This window comes from Acomys russatus, chromosome 30 (assembly GCF_903995435.1).
Source record: "Acomys russatus chromosome 30, mAcoRus1.1, whole genome shotgun sequence".
NCBI lineage: Eukaryota > Metazoa > Chordata > Mammalia > Rodentia > Muridae > Acomys > Acomys russatus.
This window is the reverse complement of record NC_067166.1, coordinates 17,504,353-17,523,321: the sequence shown is the minus strand read 5'-3', so window position 1 is coordinate 17,523,321 and position 18,969 is coordinate 17,504,353. Positions and strand designations below refer to the sequence as shown.

General features: G+C 42.9%; 1 protein-coding gene across 1 annotated transcript in view; it reads right to left on the bottom strand.

The window, feature by feature from the left end:
• Positions 1 to 210: 210 nt before the first annotated feature.
• Poc5 (POC5 centriolar protein) overlaps positions 211 to 18,969 on the bottom strand; it is a 35,075-nt gene continuing 16,316 nt past the window's right edge. Inside the window, exons 7-12 of the mRNA XM_051172287.1 lie at positions 17,091 to 17,195; positions 14,315 to 14,494; positions 12,620 to 12,773; positions 9,607 to 9,878; positions 2,836 to 3,012; positions 211 to 487 (exon numbers count right to left, since the gene is read on the bottom strand). Of these exons, the coding sequence (XP_051028244.1) occupies positions 344 to 487; positions 2,836 to 3,012; positions 9,607 to 9,878; positions 12,620 to 12,773; positions 14,315 to 14,494; positions 17,091 to 17,195 (1,032 nt within the window). The 3' untranslated portion in view covers positions 211 to 343. The remainder of the gene's footprint in view (positions 488 to 2,835; positions 3,013 to 9,606; positions 9,879 to 12,619; positions 12,774 to 14,314; positions 14,495 to 17,090; positions 17,196 to 18,969) is intronic.

Sequence of the window (18,969 nt, the reverse complement as noted above, 5' to 3'; positions counted from 1 at the left end):
AGTTCCCTTTCAAAGTTTTGTGTAATAGTGGAAATGATTTCCTATTAGAAATAACACAGAACATTTATACTCTTCAATGATGCAATCAGTGGCAGGCTGAACATGTGCAGAAACAATTTTTTTTAATTAAAAAGTTCTACTTAATTTTTAAATAAAATAACATTAAAATAATCTCTATACACAGTTACAAAGGATGGATACAATAAAGTCGTCTGTAATTTTGGAAGATGAGCATGATGTGCCTATGATGTTCTAACAGTACAGAGAAGTCAAAAGTAAAACCCTCTGCCCCCAGGAAAGTCCTTATCAGAGAGATTCAAAGGCCTGGGTGTGACCAGTCCCTCTAATCAACCACTTTTATGGACTGAACACTTGCGAGAGACTGGTTGTGGGCTGGCCTGGCTCCGAGGGGCCTGGAGGCTGGGATGCCGCTTTCGGGACGGATGCTCCGTGGGTACTTGGCGGCAGTTGCCTGAGGAATGGTTTGCTGTGAAGAAAGAGACTGCTTTACTAAGCTGAGCATCTAAACGTGAAAGCACCATGCCGTCACCTATACCTACACCAGCCATGTACTGTGTGGAGTCACCACGCAAACACAGTGAGCCCTTCTCCCTAAAGGAGCCCACTGGCTCAACAACCACATTTAAACCAGTGTCTTCTCAGGGCCCTGGGGATCCCTGCTCTAAGAGGTCAAGTACAGAAAGGGTCGCTGTGGTGTCTGGATGAGGGTCAGCTCCAAGCTGTTCACCACTTATTCTATTTAGCCCAGGTCTTGCTTCAAGCCATGGTAAAGCAGAGCTCAGTTTCACTTAGTCACACAAGAGGCTGCCTAGAAGACACGCTCCCCAGAAGACATGGGACTGGCTCCCTTAATATCTTTTTCCTTAATGGGGTCTTGCTATGCATCCCAGGCTGAACTCAAACTGGTGACCCATTTGCTCAGCCTCCGGAATGCTGGGACTAAGGGACATGCCACCATACCTGGATGGACAACTTCCTAAACAAGGAAAGCTGGATGAGGAGAGCAAACAGACAGCGAGGAGAAGATGACCTGCACACCAGGTCAAAGTCCTGGAGGACACGGAAACATGAGGGCTGAAGAACTAAAGTCAGGGCACAGCTAGCTTGGTCACAGATGTGACATCTAAGAATATGCACTGTGGAGCTGGGCGTGGTGGCACACGCCTTTACTCTCAGCAATTGGGAGGCAGAGGGAGGTGGATCTCTGTGAGTTCAAGGACAGCTTGGTCTACAAAGCTAGTCTAGGACAGGCAAGGCTATACAGAGAAACCCTGTCTCAGAAAAACAAAACAAAACAAAACAAAAACCCAAGTAAATACCAGCAGATGGCAAAGGCTTTAAGGCAATAATGGTTTCTGTCAGTTTTAGGTCTTGATTCCTGGGGGGCAAAAAACAGTATAGAGGACCACAATTGTGTCTGTCATGTGACAAAAAATAGCAATAATTGAAAGAGTTTATGGGTATCTAATTCATAGCCACCTACTAGCAGGCAAGTACTGCAGACATGCTGACTAGCAGCAGGCAACCCAGGCGAGAACAGGTAAAGGAAGAGAATGTCTAAGATTCTGGTTCCTCAAACTGTAGGTGTGAATGCACTGTGTGATGGAGGCTTAATTGCGTCACCTGAGCTGGGTTAAGGAGGTTAAGGAAAGCAGGAAAGGCTGATACAGTATGGGGAGAATGAACTGTATAAGTAGATAAAGCCTCCTCCACCATTATAGGAGGCTAATATAAAACCAGCTGGCTTTGGGAGGGAAGAGGAAAGTCAGGCATGGGGGCGGGGCGGGTAGGAATGATTAGAGAAATGATGTGATTATATTTTAATTCAATAAAAAAACTTCAATCGAAAAAAAGACTCTACTTCGCCAATTTTTCTCCTCTCTAACATAGTCGGGTGGGAGAGGCAGCTCAGCAGTTAAGAGCACTGGCTGCTCTGGTAGGGACCACAGGTAGCGCCTAGCGCCCGCATGGTGGCGCTCAACCATCTGTAACTCCAGTTTCAGGGGGTCTGATACCCTCTTCTGGACCAGGAATACACGTGGTACACAGACACAGATGCAAGCAAACGCTCAAAAATTTAAAAAAGAAAAGAAACAAATAGGAATTCTCACCCTCCCTTTCTGGTAAGGTTTTAGGAAGTCAGGGCTCCTTACGCTCTTGCAGCTTACAGGGGCCTCTGGATATGCCAATACTGTATGTATTATCTCTTTCAACCCTAACCCTGACAGTGTCCCCAAGCTCAGTGCTCTCACCAACCCTACTTCACAGAAGGGAAAATGGAGGCTGAACTGCTGGACTTGAGGTGTCTCTGTCCAGATGTAGCAAGCAGCCAAAAGGAGGTGACAATTGGGAAGGCTTGTACTTCCCTCCTGTTCAAGCCTATGCACCTTTCTTTATAGCATACAGAGTTCTTGCACCCCCTGTCTTGTCATACAAAGCTATCTGGATGTGCTATTATCAGACTCAAGAACACACGGGCAAGCGCGAAGACCCCGAGGCGAGGGCATCCTCTTATGATGGAGCATCTGCCGCATGGTAGGTGGATTACAAGTAAACTGCTCTGTTTGTTTGTTGGGCCTGGAATCTTTATATAGTCCACTATTTTAGCAGCTGACATACTGGATTACCTTTTCTATTTGACAATTTTTACACCATCTGGAATAAACATATTTCTTAATGGGAGAGATTTGTAAGCGTGGTTTATTCAGAAAAGAGTAACAGTAAAGCAATGACTAGGCTACGACTAGGCTATGACTAGGAATGTCTAGGAACGGCCAGGACAAACTCATGAAAAGACACCCTGACGGGACTCACCACCGTGACTGGATGATGCTTCTCCACGACGACCGAGCTCATGGGAGGAGAAACTCCCATTATTGCCAAGCTGCTGTTGATTCTAGTTTTGGAAGCAAAATCGCACCGACCCGTGATCCGAGCTGTAATCGTCTTCCCGGCTTTCTGTTGTGCTGACGTCACAACTCTCGGCATGTACTACAAAACAACACGCAAGCCGTCAGCTGCTGGACAACCCACTGCATGATTTACATTGTTTGCTTCTGTAACTTCCGAAGAAAGCACACAGTACTCAAAACCCAATGAGACAGACACCCAACATTCCACAACTCCAAAACATTCCTCTTGGATATAACCTCGGCATGCCAACTATTTAAAAAGTGGAGATTTAAAACCCTTACTTTGAAGCGACAGGTTTCCAGGAAGTCTCCTTGTGTGTTCTCTCAGGTTTCCTGCAAGGATCTAGCTTTCCCTGAAGTAAAGCCATACTGACCCCACATGCTGTGGACACATCTGTGCCACTTGATCACATGTGGATACTTAACCACTGCCACCAAGCCACAGTGCAGTTACTCCATCAAACACACCACCTCTTACCCATATCCGCATCTCCTATCATCCTCCATAACACCGACCACTGTCTGTGTGACAACTTTAATCCTTAAGGAGTTTTCATCACTATGTATATGTGTTTGTCCTGCCTTTAAAAATACTATCAATATGTTTCAAGAATACAGACATTTAAAATAATCTTTAAAGAACAATTTCTTTAAAGAAACGACAGACTAGTTTTTTAAAGTTTTTGTTATTTTTGTAGAAATGTTGTGAAAATGAGGTGATAATATAAAAAAGCAGCTTCAACATTTAATGCTTTTATTGGTTATCACTGGACAATACTGAAGAAAGATAATGCGTATATCAAGAATGATGTATAATTTCTTTTTTTTCCACTGCCAATTAATTACATAAGTGCTCACCACAGTGTAAGGCAATGATGGCCTTTGATTTAACTTGAAGTTCTTCATATTTATGTCATATTTCACACTTATATTATAGCTTGTCAGCTCCTTAGCTGCTGGCCAGAAATGGAAAGGACAGCAGCTAGGAAGACAATTTAATAGCGCCAAACATCTGGGCAGGGTGGTGAGAACCTGTGAGTCCAGCACCTGGGAGGCCAATGCCGGTGGACCACAAGTCTGAGATACACATAAGATTCTGTTTCTACACACCAGATCCCGGCAATACCCCCAGCCCACCTCAACAAAGATGATGAGTATCATAAAATCTCCTTCTGGAGGTGGCTTCACTAATGGCAAGCTAGCCACTGGGTGAATGCCCCAGCTCTCTCTATAGACAATATGCTGTCCACAGTAGATAAGACTTGGATACAGGCTGAGTTGACTGCCACGCTCTGCCACGACAGGGTAAGCAAGACCTTCATATTTCCTGCTTTACAGTTATGTTTGCCTGATACACTGGGCCAGAAGGCTGAAGATGATGCTCCCACGTTAGAGAGAGAGAACGGGTGACTGACCAGGCAGTGACTGTCTCTGTTATCTCTTAGTTTTGGAAGCTGCTTGCCTGCACCTACTTAATAATTTTATTCCTTTTCAAGTCTCTGATGGGGTTGAAGACTAGACAGTTACAGTTGTACAGTTATGGTTAAGTTGTTTAGGATTTTAAAAATGTTTTAAGGTCTAGAAAAGTGTTTAAGTCGATAAATACAAGATATGATAGAGAATAGTTTGGGTACGAAACTTTAGACTCACTTAGATACAACAGATAGTAGTTTCTTCAAGTTGCCAAATACAAATGAGCTAAACAGTTTGAATGTTAACTTTTACATATGGCTTTCCTAAATGTTTCCTAACTGTTCTTAGGTTTATTATAAATAAATAAAGGACATATGCATTTTGGAAAAAAAAGATTCTGTCTCAAACACCATATACATGCACACACAAATGCATGCACACACTCATTGGCTGGGCTGGGAATGTCTATCATGAATGACCTATGGTTTGATTCCCAGCTCAACAAACAAGAAATTTTAATGGTGCCTGATGAATATTAACCTAAGGACTGCAGATACTCATCTAGTACTATAAACCTTCTCCCATCATTTCCTTCCTTCCTTCCTTCCGTGTGTGTGTGTGTGCGTGTGTGTGTGTGTGTGTTTGTACATGCACATGCAGAAGCCAGAGGAAGTTGCTGAGTGCCCCCCTACTGCTCTCAGACATATAATGAACCAGAAACTCACTGGTCCATTTAGGCTGGCTGCCCGGCCACCGAGCTCCCAGGCCACCTATCTGTCTCCCATGCCCACCCCAACCCCCTATGCTAAGGCTACAGTCATGTGCAACTGTGTCTGGCTCTTTTGAAAATTAAGTGCTGGGATTTGAAATTAGGTTCTCAAGTACTTTTACAGGCCGAGCCATCTTCTAGGTCCATGTTTTAGTTTTCAATGTCCATAGTCTTTAATCTTATCATTCACTCTTATTTCTGAAGGAGAAATGATCTGCTTTGGACACCTGGAGGAGTGCTCTTCTAACATGTACTGATCTTGGTGTAACTAGAAATGCAGTGTGAAGTACTGATCTAAATGCATGTTATTTCCTCAATGGTTTTTCTGAAAGCACTGATTAAATATTGGTTCTCTCCCCCTGGTCTGGCCCACTCAAGGTTGTTCTCTCTTTATCTGCTTCCAGCTGCAGATGATCAAAGGTGTCCACTGCCTCATTGGGGAAATCAGATCAACCCAAATGAAAACAACATTTAGTAGGGCTGTGCAATTCCTTGAAGAATCTGGAAAGAATTCATTATAGTTCCATAAAAACCTAAGCAAAAGCAATGGTTAAGCAATTAATTCTTGGCACAAAAACATGCTTCGAGGAAACATCATATTATATTCGCAGGCTTAGCCCTATTTACGTAGGAACCTCCAGTTCTGCTTTAATCTAAAGCTGGAGGAGCTATATCTAAACGTTAACACACAGGAAGCAGGCCGGTGGGGATAGCAGAAAGCTAAGACTGTGTCAGAAGGCCAAATTTCTAGCCACAGGAGGAAGACAACAGGTAATGTTTCAGATTAACAAATGTACCAACAATGACAGAACACACTGCTCAGGAAAAGGGGTCGAGGACAAACAGCCAACAGCCTAGGGAGGGGCTTGGAGGGCTGCTGCTGTGAACAGGAGACTGCGTTTTTAATTAGTGAACTTGAAGGATCTTACAGGTTTTAAGTTTTCGCAGGGCTGCAAACAGGGCTCAGTGGGGAGTGCACTTACTGGTCTTCAGAGACTGAGTTTGAACCCCAGCAGCCAACTCAGGTGGCACACAACTGCCTGGAACTCTAGTGTCAGTAGGGGTAAGCAGTATCTAATGACCAAAACTGAGCCCCTAACTTTATGGCTGCCCAACTACACCTGAAGGTGTAAAACACGCCCTCCATAGCGGCTCATCTCACTTGGAGAGGGAGGGAATGCAAGAAAACCCACAAATTTGGAATGAGAAACACCAGAGTAGCCATGAACTACAGCTGATCAGGACCCTCCACCCAGCGGAGGGCTGCTGTAGTGTGCGTCAGGGGGATGAAAAGAACTCCTTTGCTAAAGACATATGTAAAGATTCCATCTGTACTCACACAAGTTGAAAAGTGGCTTGTCACTTGCTAATTGTATTGTATATACAGTAAGTAGGGACTGGAGAAATGACCCAGTCAGAAGCACCTCCTGCTCTCCCAGAGGACCTGGGGTGGCTGAGAACCACCCCACAACCCCAGCTTCAGGGCATTCCTACCACACACCATATACATTTGCAAAATGACACTATGTGACCCAAACAGTTTAAACTGGTGACAAAAGAGCTATTTTAAAAGCACATAAGGATGTTTTAGAATTTATATGAAAATTTATTAGAAAAGATTGCTATTAAATTAGGTTGCAGGGAGAAAACAAAACTATGAGCAGATAGTGCTGAACATTTTGTTAGTTCATTACATATTTTACAGAAACTGACATTGAAAAGTGAGAACCACAGTGAGTAAGGCTTATACTAGGAAGGTGGTTTATTTAAACCAGTGACTCCACCTAGCCTGGCTGTCAGTTGAAAACTGGCTCTTTTGATCCTGTGGCTACTTAGTGCTCTTCCTCTTGTCAGACACTAGCAGCTCTTAGCTGTGTCAAAGGGGGTCACTTTCTATAAGCCTCAATCTCCTCACTTACAATATGGGAAAGCAGCACCAGGACCGCACATTACTTAGCATTTTCCATTCTGATAGATGGAGAAATTAGACTAAAAAAAAAAACCTAGTAAATAGTTTGGAAATCCAACTGATTACACTTCTAGAATCAGAAGAGTGTAGTGCCACCTGCTGACCAGCTCTATGAGTTAATTTGCTGGGATAATGCCTAATGTTTTATTGAGGGATGTATGGTGGGGGTTGGGTGCAGTTGAGATAGGCTGGTCTTATGCTTCTTTTTAAAACTAGAAGTCACATCTGAGGCGAATCTGAGCATGTGAGTTACATAAAGGAGAAACCTTTACACTGTACTTACACAAAGGGTTACCCATGAGTCTCCTCTCTCCTGGCCCTGAGGGCGGTTGTGTTGTAACTATCATCTACAACAGTGCTTTTGGACTACTTTTCACCACAAATTAATGTTTTAGACTCATTCTGCTTTGAGTACTTTCTGTGGGCTGACCCAGGTATCACATTGACTTTTAAAAATATATACAACTTACTCTTTTCCCCTTTTATTGAAAATATTTTTTCTCACATAATACATCCTGATGATGGTTTCCCTCCCTCTACTCCTCTTAGTTCTTCCTGACCCCCTCCCATCTGGATCCACTCCCTGTCTGTCTCTCGTTAGAAAACAAACAGGATTCTAAGGGATAATATAGAATATAATAAGATTAAAAAAAAACTAACACATAAGAATTAAACAAACAGAAAAAAAAAAAAAAAAAAAAAAAAAAAAAAAAAAAAAAGAGCTCAAGAGAAAGCATAAGAATCAGGGAGCCTCTTATTCACGCACACTCAGAAGTCCCATAATGAGTTCAAGGCCAGCCGAGTCTACAGAGCGAGTTCCAGGACAGCGGGGAGAGCAAGCTTACTCATGTGCCCACTTGCATGCAGAGCTAGGCGCAGATGCAGTTTCTGATGGAGTCCTATTTTAAGAAAGAGATTCTCTTCATATGCTATCTGCATATGCAACATGAATGGCAAATCAGAAATTTGAATAAACGCCTACTGTGTTTATTTAAATGAGATAATCTACATAGGATTACGCTTCAGGATGTATAATCATGGAAAATAAGCACAGCTGAACATATGTCAGGGTTGGAATTTTGTCTAGTTTCTAAGTCAAAACTCCTCCACACATTCAGATTTCTCTTACTATACACACATGTGCTATGCACTTTAACTTCAGGCAAGAGAAAACATGCAAGCAGCAGATTTCAACATTGTTTCCTCCAAAATTAGCAGCTCTAAAAGGAAGAAATTCAAGTGAACTAGAAGACTAAATATGACCAGTTGTCTGGACAACTCTTTGTCTCTCTTCACTTCAGGAGAGCTCTCTAGAGCAATGCTACCTGGCCATGGCATGCCAGAAAGGGCTTAAGACTTACAACCAAGCTGAGTGCTGCTTTCATACCTGTGATCTCAATGCTAGGGAAGCCAAGGCAGAATCTCACTGCAAAGTTGAAGCCAGCCTGAGGTGAGTCAGTCAGTCTGTCTGTCTATCTCTCTGTCTCTGCCCCTCCCTAATATGATAAAAGGTAAGAGACAGAAAAAAAACTTAAGAGTCCTGCCTGCCATCTTTTCTGTTATGTCAGTGGCTAGAACCAAGGAGAGGAATATAGTGGATGTAAACATGATTTGTTTTGGTACCAAGTGTGGGATGTGAAACAGAATTGTGTGAGGGCATGTGATGTCTGTCTTCTGGAAAGGGAACTGCCTCTTGCAGGGGCATGATCTTTGTCAGTTGAGAAACATCCTGTAGGGACTATGGGAGAGTATAAATCGTACAAATAACAAAGACCAATCACTTTTGTATCACTTTACATCACTTGGCTGTTCATTGCTCCACTTCGAGACAGTCTTAGAGATAAATACTCCAAAGAATGCTTTAAGGTTCTGATTGCTCCTGTTGTGGTCTCTTTTGCTGAATTTCTAGTTTGCTGTTCAATGGGTCTTCTGGTATCCTGATGACGATGAGTGGAACTGCCCAAAGTAACTGAGTCTAAGTAAGGTCTACCCTTTCCTGTCCCTGTTAACCTTCTTTCTCTCCTACCTAGGGTAGGTAGGTTGGAAGGGAGGTAGAGGCATTAAAGAACCTCAACTCAGGTAAGTTTTAAAAAGATCAAAGCCTACAGAGGAGTGAGACAGTTGCCTCAGGAGCTTGCTTCAAAGCAAGTCAGTTAGGAACTCTTTCCCAAACAAAATCTAGTCTTTTCTGAGTAGTTTTAAAAATGTAAAATAAAAGTTAATTTTACACTATCACATGTGTAATAGTAAATTACTTTTCACTACAAATTAATGCTTTAGTTACGTCTTGAGTACTTCCTGTGGGTTGGCCAAGTATCAGAGTGGCCTTTTTCTCTATTCTCCATTTACAGCACCAGGGGTGGAGGTGGGAGGGAGAGCCTGACTGGGTGTGGTCCTTAGAATCACATATAGAAAATTAACAAAGTGAAGGAATACAAAACCCAGTCCCCACAAACACCATAGCACAACATACATGCGTTTGAAGTCTTTCACACTGTAGCACTTGCACAAATTGCACTCACCATTTCTCCTGGGGCAGCAGTAGCTGTGGACCCTGTGACGAGAACAGAGACAGGGGCGTGAACAGAAGAAGCAGATGTAGCTCCAGCAGAGGCCATGGAAGCAGCAGAGGGAACGGCAGTGGCGCTGGCCACTCCTGCTGCTACTGGTGCAGTCGGCAGCAGCTGTAGTGGAACTGCTGAGGGCATTGTAGACGAAGATGTATCCAAATGTGCAGAAGGCTCTCTTCCTGGACATCCAGTCTCTTCCATTTTAGTATTCGAGAAGTCTGTCCCTACAAATCACAGATCCATTCTATTAACAACAGCCAAATTAAGACCATTACCTTCCAAACAAGGAAGAGACTAGGGGGCCGGCTCTAATGAAAATGCAGGTATATGTCATCTTGGGCTCTACTGTTCACTGAATGGAATCAGTGTTAACTTGCTCAGGTCAGTACTAACCACTGTAGCTCCAGACAAGCTGAAAGCTTCAACATGGGAGGCTAACACATGTAAGAGAGAAGAATCAAGAATGTGCTCCACGGAGTCTGGCTGGGTGTGTGACCATCGAAACCCAAGTACTGCAGGCACATGTGGCCACACAGGGGGGAGGGTCTATGCAGCTCTTCTTGCTTAACACAGCCATCTTGACACCTTGGTCTTAGAGCTTTGCAAAGATTTCCTGTATCAACACCCTTCCACTCCACTTACTATTTCTCTTTTGACAAGGTGTTTTCACACTTGATATTTTAGCGAGTTATAAATCAAAGAACTGAGTTTCTTCATGCAGACACAGATTATGAACAAAAAGCATGTGCCGGATGAGCTAAGTGTAGGGACGGCTCCCTCACAAGGAGCTCATCCGGCATCCGGGGTGTGGATGGAGTCAACTTTCAGACTTTCAGTGGATGGAGTCACAAGGGGCTGCTCTGGTTTGTGATTTCCCCCTCAGAATTAGAATTTGGCTAGTTTTCACTTGGCCTATCTCTGAGTTTGAAAATGCAGTGAGATGTAGATGCTGAGGATGACTTTGTGTTGAAAGGCTTTTTAGATGTCTTCTTTCTGACCAGAGGCCTGGCTGTCACCTCTCTGCATGTTATACACGGTAATCATGACCTTGCTAGACTTTAACAATGATTACAGTTCCAAGAGCCTTCCAACCCTGGAGAAAGCAGCTAGTCCACAAAGAACACCACTTGGAAACTACGTGTGTGTGTGTGCGCGCGCGCACACACACACACACACACAGAGACACAGACACACACCCCACCCCCACTTGGGGTTTAACATGTTTTTGGTAGAAAGTAACCCTGCATGGCAGACATCCATGACTTAAAGCCAGTGATAAAAAGTCAGGTGTTAAGAGGCAGGTGACCAACTCTTGCTGCGGTGGCTCATTTATGACGTTTCTGTTCACAGGCAACAGTTAGGTTTACTGGTTCTTCTCTCTCTAACTGGGAGGCAGCTTTCTCACTTTTGTATTAAGGCTGCTTGAAACCTCAACATCCATTGTTTTAAGGATGCTTTAAAACAAAGGCATGAAAACCAGGTAAGTTTTCGTGGGACTCAAATCATTTCAATGAAGTGTATCTTTCATTAAAAAGCTAACTCCCAAATAGGACTTAACTTTTATTGTCATAAAAAGGCCCAGGAAGATTTATGGGAGCGGGTGACACAGCTCATCTGGTGAAGGTGCTTGTCACGAAACCTGCTGGCCTGAGTTCTATCACAGGAAACCACATGGTGGAAGGAGAGAACTGACCCCCCACCGACTGTTCTCCAAACTCCACATGTGTGCCATAGCCTGTGTATGCCCTCCTTCCCCCAGACATAGACATGATATGATATAATATAATGTAATAGCAATACATAAATACAGTAAAAAGTGACTGCCAGTGTGGCAGCCAAACCACTTGGGTTATTAGTGAGATACACTAGTCATCCTTCAGATTTTGTAATTCTAAGTTGCTGGTGTCTAATCTGTATTCAGACCACAGGCCATGGCTAATATTGATAGAAAGATATGCCAAACGCCACCACCCAGTAACATTTGTGACTTAAATGATAATTGTTTGGTGATGCTTTAAAATGAAGGCAAGCCAAGCACAGACAAGTTTTTCATTGAGTGTAATCAAATCGTCACTGCTATATTAGCATAGTCCTGCAATTGGATGTAACGCGAGGCAATATTACTTGAGAATTTAATATTGAGGATGCACTATGAAGAAATGGCTAGGCATTTACATGAGCTTAGGAAACTGACCTAAGACTTATGGTCTTACATGACCGTCCTGTCTTAGGGTGCCTTCCTCTCTTTGACTGCCTCTCTGTAAGAGCCCCTGAAGCAGGTGTCTAAAGCCCGCTGAGAGAACTGGCCCCACTGTAAGCTGATAGCAAAGGCTGTGGTTATGCCCTCTAAGCCACGCATAGAGGCCCCAGGTATTACACGGACTTAAAAAATTTATCTTATTGATAAAATATGTCCTAGAAAACTATGAGTAGTTTAGAAATATGTAATCAACAAAACTGCCTATGAAATTTGACAACTTATGTAAAAATGGAAATAGAAATTTCATGTTTAGAGGCACTAAAATTAGTGAAGAGGACCTCAAATGTTAAATGTTAAAATTAAGCATTACTTTGGCCACACATGGCGATGCACGTCTAAAATCCTAATCCTTAGAAGGCTGAAACAGGAAATGAATTTGAGGCCATCCTGGGTTATATATCTGGATGCTGTCTCAAATAAGTCATGAATAAATGGATAGAAAGGAAAGAAGGAAGGAAGGAATTATTTTGACACTTAGCTTGAATAAGAACTGAGAGTTCTATCAGTTCTAAAGCACAAGTGACAAGGAACAAGCTAGCTCTTCCAGGAGACTTAGAGCTGGGCCTGACCTATGGAACCACAAGTGAATGATGTGGAGACAAGCCACAGCCCCTGCAGAATATTAGCACCACAGCCCCAGACAGGCGCTGACATCCTTCAAGTTCCTTCTGAATGCAACCGGAGACTCTTCCATGAACTACTCACCTGCGTCGTTTTTGTTCTGAAATATGGTCATGGCTTCCAGGTTTAACGCACACACGCCCCTCATGAACGCTTTCTTCATGGAGTCTTCGAAATGCTCTTTCTCTTGTTGCATTCTTTCAATCTCAGCTTTTGCATTTTCCAAAGCTCCAGAAAACTAAAGAATTATAAAAAGTGTGTGTGTGTGAAGGAGACTGAAACACAAGAAAGAGGCCGGATGTGGTGGTGCACACCTTTAATCCCAGCACTTGGGAGGCAGAGGCAGGAGGATTTTCATGAGTTGGAGGCCAGCCTGGTCTACAAAGTGAGTCCAGGACAGCCAGGGCTACACAGAGAAACCCTGTCTTGAAAAAAAAAAAAAAAAAGACCTGGGCGTGGTGGCGCAAGCCTTTAATCCCAGCACTCAGGAGGCAGAGGCAGGCGGATTACTGTGAGTTTGAGGCCAGCCTGATCTACAAAGTGAGTCTAGGACAGCCAAGGATACACAGAGAAACCCTGTCTTGAAAAAGCAAAAAAAAAAAAAAAAAAAAAGCAAAAAGAAAGAAAACACAAGAAGGAATCTTACTGTCAAAACACAGGCTGAGGTTATGCTCTGCTAGCTATGCAGTTATTTAGTTTTTTGACTAGGATCCTATGTATGTACCCCAGGCTGGCCTCTAACTTGCTGTGTAGACAAGGATGACCTAAACTCAGCCTCTATCTCTACCTCCAAGTGCTCAGAATACAGATGTGTGCTATAATGTGCAAAAAAAGAGGTGACTTGTTTTTCTTTTTAACTTTATATACCTTTTATATAGGACATTAAATGAAATATATTTATACAAGCCACATATGACCCACATTCCTTTGGGAGGAAAAATACCCTAATAGTCTTGTAATGTTAACAGAACGTTTAAAAGTAAATGTTATTTACAGAATTTAAAGTACGTAGTGAATTTTGGTAAAGCCTACTTTACTATAGACCAAGCCTAGAAAGACCACATCTTTTCTGTATGCCATTTTGAATTGCAGAAATTATATTATGAAATGTATTTATTTTTGTATGTTTGTGTGGATGCATGTGTATGGATGGACGTGTATATGTGGGTGTGAATATGGAGGCCGAAGTCAACCTCAGTTGCTGCCACCTTGTTTTATGAGACAGGTCTCTCACTCTGGAGGGCTGAGTTGGCTAGGCTAGCCGCAGTGAGGCCCAGGGAGCCTCCTGTCTCTGCCTCCCCAGTGCTGGGGTCACAAGAACACAGCACTGAGCCCAGCTTTAAAAAAGCAGACAGAGAGCTGAGCTTGGTTCTCATGCTCATAAGGTAAGCAGTAGTGACTGAGACATCTCTCTAGCTCTATAAGGTTTATTTTTAATACTATCAGTGTTGTAAGAGTGCTTTCTTTTTCCTTTTAATATGACTTCAAGAGGCCTTTTGAGTTCCAAATGTCTATTTTTCCCTCCTTTCATGATCCCAATCGTTCCCTAAGGAAACAACGTAAGTTCTATTATTAAAAATCAAAGAAAAATAATTCAATTTATTCACGTGTACTCATATCAACTCAGAGAGGAGCATAGTTTATTTAAATTAATAAAGAGAAATCTCTCTAAATTTTTGTTTTTGGCTACATATAGACACTGAAAACCATAGCCAAACTAATAGTGAGTCTACACATTTCTTTTATTATACAAAGTAGAAATTTAAAAGAGCAGCTTACCATAGCAAGTTTGGCTTCATACTCATTGGAGATCTGCACGCATACTTCCTCAGCCCTCGCTTGGCACGCCCGCTCCACCACTTCCCTCCACTGCCTCTGTGCTACAGATCGCCAGCCCTTCCAGACTTTCTTCAGCAAAGTTCTCTGAAAGTACTGGTCAGCCAGTTTACCCTCATAAACCTGAATAAAAGCAACATACAGGAAAAAACCCCTCAGAACCACAGAGAACTGGTGAATGTATGGGAGTATAACAAAAATAACATGGCGGGAGTACACGGATGTTATCACTAACCCTGCACCAACACTACTGCACATGGGAAAACTGGCTTGGAGGGTGCAGTAACCTGCTTAGCTGCACAGGTGGGAAGGGAGAAGTCACACGTGCCTGGTTCTAGAGCCTGTGCGCTTAGCCGTGACATCACAGCTCACCAAGGCTTATCCAGTTAGAAAAACAAAACACAACCCTTGTCACCCAGTCATGAATCTGCACCACCTTTTAGCTGAAGGGACAGGAGAGAAACAGCACGCTGGAGGCCATGGTTTGGGCGGCTCTGCTTCCTTCTCTTTTGGTGGAAACAGTTACTCACACTGTCCTCCTCCACAATGCTAAGTTGAGCAAAACAAGCAGCGTACACTATTTTTCTTTTATCAGTGAATGCTTCTGAAGTTGTTATACTTCTTGATTTTCTGTTTTGTTTTGTTTGTTTTTTCAAGACAGGGTTTTTCTGTGTAGCCTTGGCTGTCCTGGACTCCCTTTGTAGACCAGGCTGGCCTCGAACTCATGAAGATCCACCTTTGCCTCTGCCTCCCAAGTGCTGGGAATAAAAGTGTGTGCCACCTTGTCTGGCTGGAGTTATACTTCTTAATTTTCCTAAAATTAAGATACTATTTAAAAGTGATGGTACCTTGTCTATTCTGGCCAGTATTTAAAAATACATATATTCTTATCATGTGTCACTTAATATATAATTTTAAAACTATGGCACACTCATCTTAGACAGTCTTTATCTATCTATCTATCTATCTATCTATCTATCTATCTATCTATCTCCTCCCCCTTCCCCCGTGGTGTATCCATGTTCAACTGCCATGCACACGCGTGTATGTATGTAGATCAAAGGTCCATGTAGGCTATCTTCCTCTATTTCTTTTTTTAAATAAAAATTTATTTATTTTTATTTTATGTGCATTTTATGTCTGTGGGTGTCAGACTTTGGAGTTACAGATAGTTGTGGGCTGCCATGTGGGGGCTGGGAATTGAACCCTGATCCTCTGGAAGAATAGTCGGTGCTCCCAACCGCTGAGCCATCTCTCCAGCCCCCTCTTCCTCTATTTCTCCACCTTGATTTGACACTGATTCAGCTAGGCTGGCCAGTGAGTCTTATGGAGCTCCAACCCCCCAGCCCTCAGTGCTGCTGTGCCTGGCTTTGATATGGGTGCTCAGGCCCTCATGCATAGGCAGCAGGCACATTACTGATGGAGCCATAGTCTCAGCTCCCAGATAGCTTGTTTCAATGTGAAAAATGTGTATTTGATTAGAGATGCATAATATCTTTTTCCTTAAGCATCGATCTCTTAGCACTACTCCAGGGAACGTGAACATATATGGAATACACGTCTCTATATTCATTTCCTCTAATCAGAGATTTCTACATTCCATCTTTTTAATGGCATATACATACGCATGCTTTCTTATGTTTTAAACAGTTATTTCAAATTGTGTGTGTGTGTGTGTGTGTGTGTGTGTGTGTGTGTGTGTGTGTGTAGGAGAGCAGGTGCCTGTGGAGGCTAGAGGGTGGTGGACTCCCCTGGAGTTGGAATGACAGGTGGTTATGATCCACCTGATATGGGTACTGGGACCTGAGGTCCTTGCAGCATGCTGAGCCTTCTTCAGCCCCACTTTTGCACTTGTAGCCCAGTGTTTTGTCCTTTAAAAGAAAGAGGAAGGCTTGCTATGCATGCCAAGCTGACACTCAGTCCACTCTTCTTGCCTCAGCCTTCCAGTTGCTGGGATTGCAGAGCATATAAACATGCCTGGCCTCAGCAGTGTAGCCTATCAGCTCCCTATTTCTGATACACTGGCTCAGCATTTACTGAAAGAAAGTAATGCTATTCAGGTATAAACTCGCACAAACCTGTGCAACATGGCCTTCTTTAATTCTCATGTTAAGTTAGTCTACAAAACATGCCACCTGCAGCATTTTATACATAAATATGGTGGCGCTTGTTTCTGAAGCGGCTGGACTAGGCATTTATTGTCAGCAGCATCTCTGTCTGAGCTAGTATCTTGCTATGTTGCTTGGGCTGGGCTCATCCACTGGGCTCCAGCAATCCCCCTGCTGCAGCCCCCCGGGAAGCTGAGAATACACATACATGCTGCTGTGCTTAGTCAGATGTGTCAGACGCAGAAACAACGTAGGTGGCAAACTACCTGTTTAAGGCTATAAATTCTTTTCCCAAGTAACTGCGTCTAAGGCCAAGTCTGTTAAAAAGTTTCATTCCTAGGGATTTTACGAGTTAGGTACAATCCTTATCAAACTACTATGAAGCAGCAAATGGCTTTTTATGTATGTTCTAGTCAATACAACCTGAGAAGTACTTTTCTAAATTGCATCAAAATCAAATTTCTTTGAAACCAAAGCAACATTACAACCTAATTTATATTAATTCATTAGGAAACAAATCTTTGAGTTTAACAAGAGTTCTCACAAGTCACCCTAAAGTCTTTCTAATCACAAGACTAATATCTGACAGCAGCCATCTTTTTTATACTTACATCCTGTCTTGATTTGACATGGCCGAGTCTCCAGTGGTAGAAGGTTTTCATTAACTCTATTCTTTCCTTCTGCTTGCCAATGGCATGAGACAAGCTGGAAATCACCTGTAAATAGCAATTGACCCAATTACTGTGGCCCTCTGACAGTGGCAACCGACTTGTGGAAAGGGCACACATCCTTACATGTTTTAGTCTATGTCTCAAGCTAGATGACGCCTGGCTGCTCAGCTTATTCATTTTTAGAAAGGGATTTTCTCATGTAAAAATGCTATAGAGAATAATTATGGATATCTGCTGTACGCATCAATTTGTTTCTTTCTTTCTTGAAACATTGTCTCACTATGTAGCTTAGGCAGGACTCAGACTTGTGATCCTTCTCCTACCTCAGAGTCCTGGGTGCTGGGACTGCAGGCACATGTACCGCACTCAGCATAGACTGTTAACAAGCAAAGACCTTGTTTCCCATGTGAATGAGCTGAATACCAATAACTGATGGGAAAAGGGGAAGGAGACCTTTGTTGTGTGTTTATCTTGCTACTTCCCAGTAAAGTTTACAAGCATAAAAATTTACATACTTATTAACACTGAACTCAGGAAGACAACTGTGCATTTGAGTTTGTTACATATACAGAAAGTCTTTACTCATTTGACTTTTAAAAGTGCCTGGTCTGAAATGTCTTTCTAGTCCTCGGATATAGAAGTTTCTCAATATTTAATTATTTTATGGCTTGAACAAGTTTATAAGAGAAAGTTTGGTTTTTAATGATTTTTTTGAATGGCATTATTTCTATTAAAAAAAAAAAAAGGCATTTAACTCCTAAGATGATTCTCTTTTTCAAAGACCCGAGTAACTGAAATATGCATCTGGCATGAGGCACACTGAAAGGACCTTAGTAAACCACATACACTTAGCACAAGACACTGGCTCCTACTTTACGTTTGTCCCTTTGAGACAAGGGCCTTGCTGTGTTCCCAGCTGCCTTGAACCTTTGCTCCTCCTTGCCTCCAACTCTTAAATACGGAGATTACAGGCACACCATGCCCAGCCTTGCTTTCCTTTACAAATAGAGAAGGGCATTCCAGTTGTCTGCTCCATTCTGTGTCTTTGCTGGATGGTTACACAGGCTGTTCACTTTACTCATTTTCATAAGTAGAACACAGGCATACTCACTTGGAATTAGAGCCCTTTTGAAACTAATAGGACAATGACAGTGTTTCACATCAGGCAAACAGCAGAAAGCATTTGACTCTATACTATGTCAGTGAAGAGCAAGGACAAGCGCATCTGAAAATGTCATTTGCCTGCTGGGAGGCTTACATCTGTTACCCCGGACATTGAGACACAGTCAGGAGGACTTCCAGTTGAGAGGCCAGCCTGGGCTACACACTGAGTTGGGGGCCAGCCTGGGCTACACACTGAGCCCTGTCTCAAAAGGTCAAGCAATACCCTTTTTTTTTTTTTTTTTGATTCAATGAACACTTGAGTGCTGCTTCTTGAGGCCTTCTGTGAACTCCAGCAAATTCTCATCCATAAACAGATGTGAGTCATTTGGGCATCAACCCACTGCCCACTGTTTTGCTTAAGGTGTGATCAGGAGGCAAAAATCCCTCATACTGTTCTGAACTCTCCCCTCAGCTTTTTAAGCAGCCAGGAGGCAGTGAAGGGTGCTCTCTGGGTTTCTCTCTGTCAGTGGACAAATGCATCTCACTGATAGGATCTGAGATGCTTCCTGGCATCTACAGGGATGGCTAGGAGTGTAGGTAATACTGGCTCCTTGAAGTTGATGGAGTTACAAAATGACCGGGAAGACAAACCTAGCATGTCTACATTGAGCCGGCTCTCAGAGCATCCGGAGACACCTGAGCCAGAGCTCAAGGT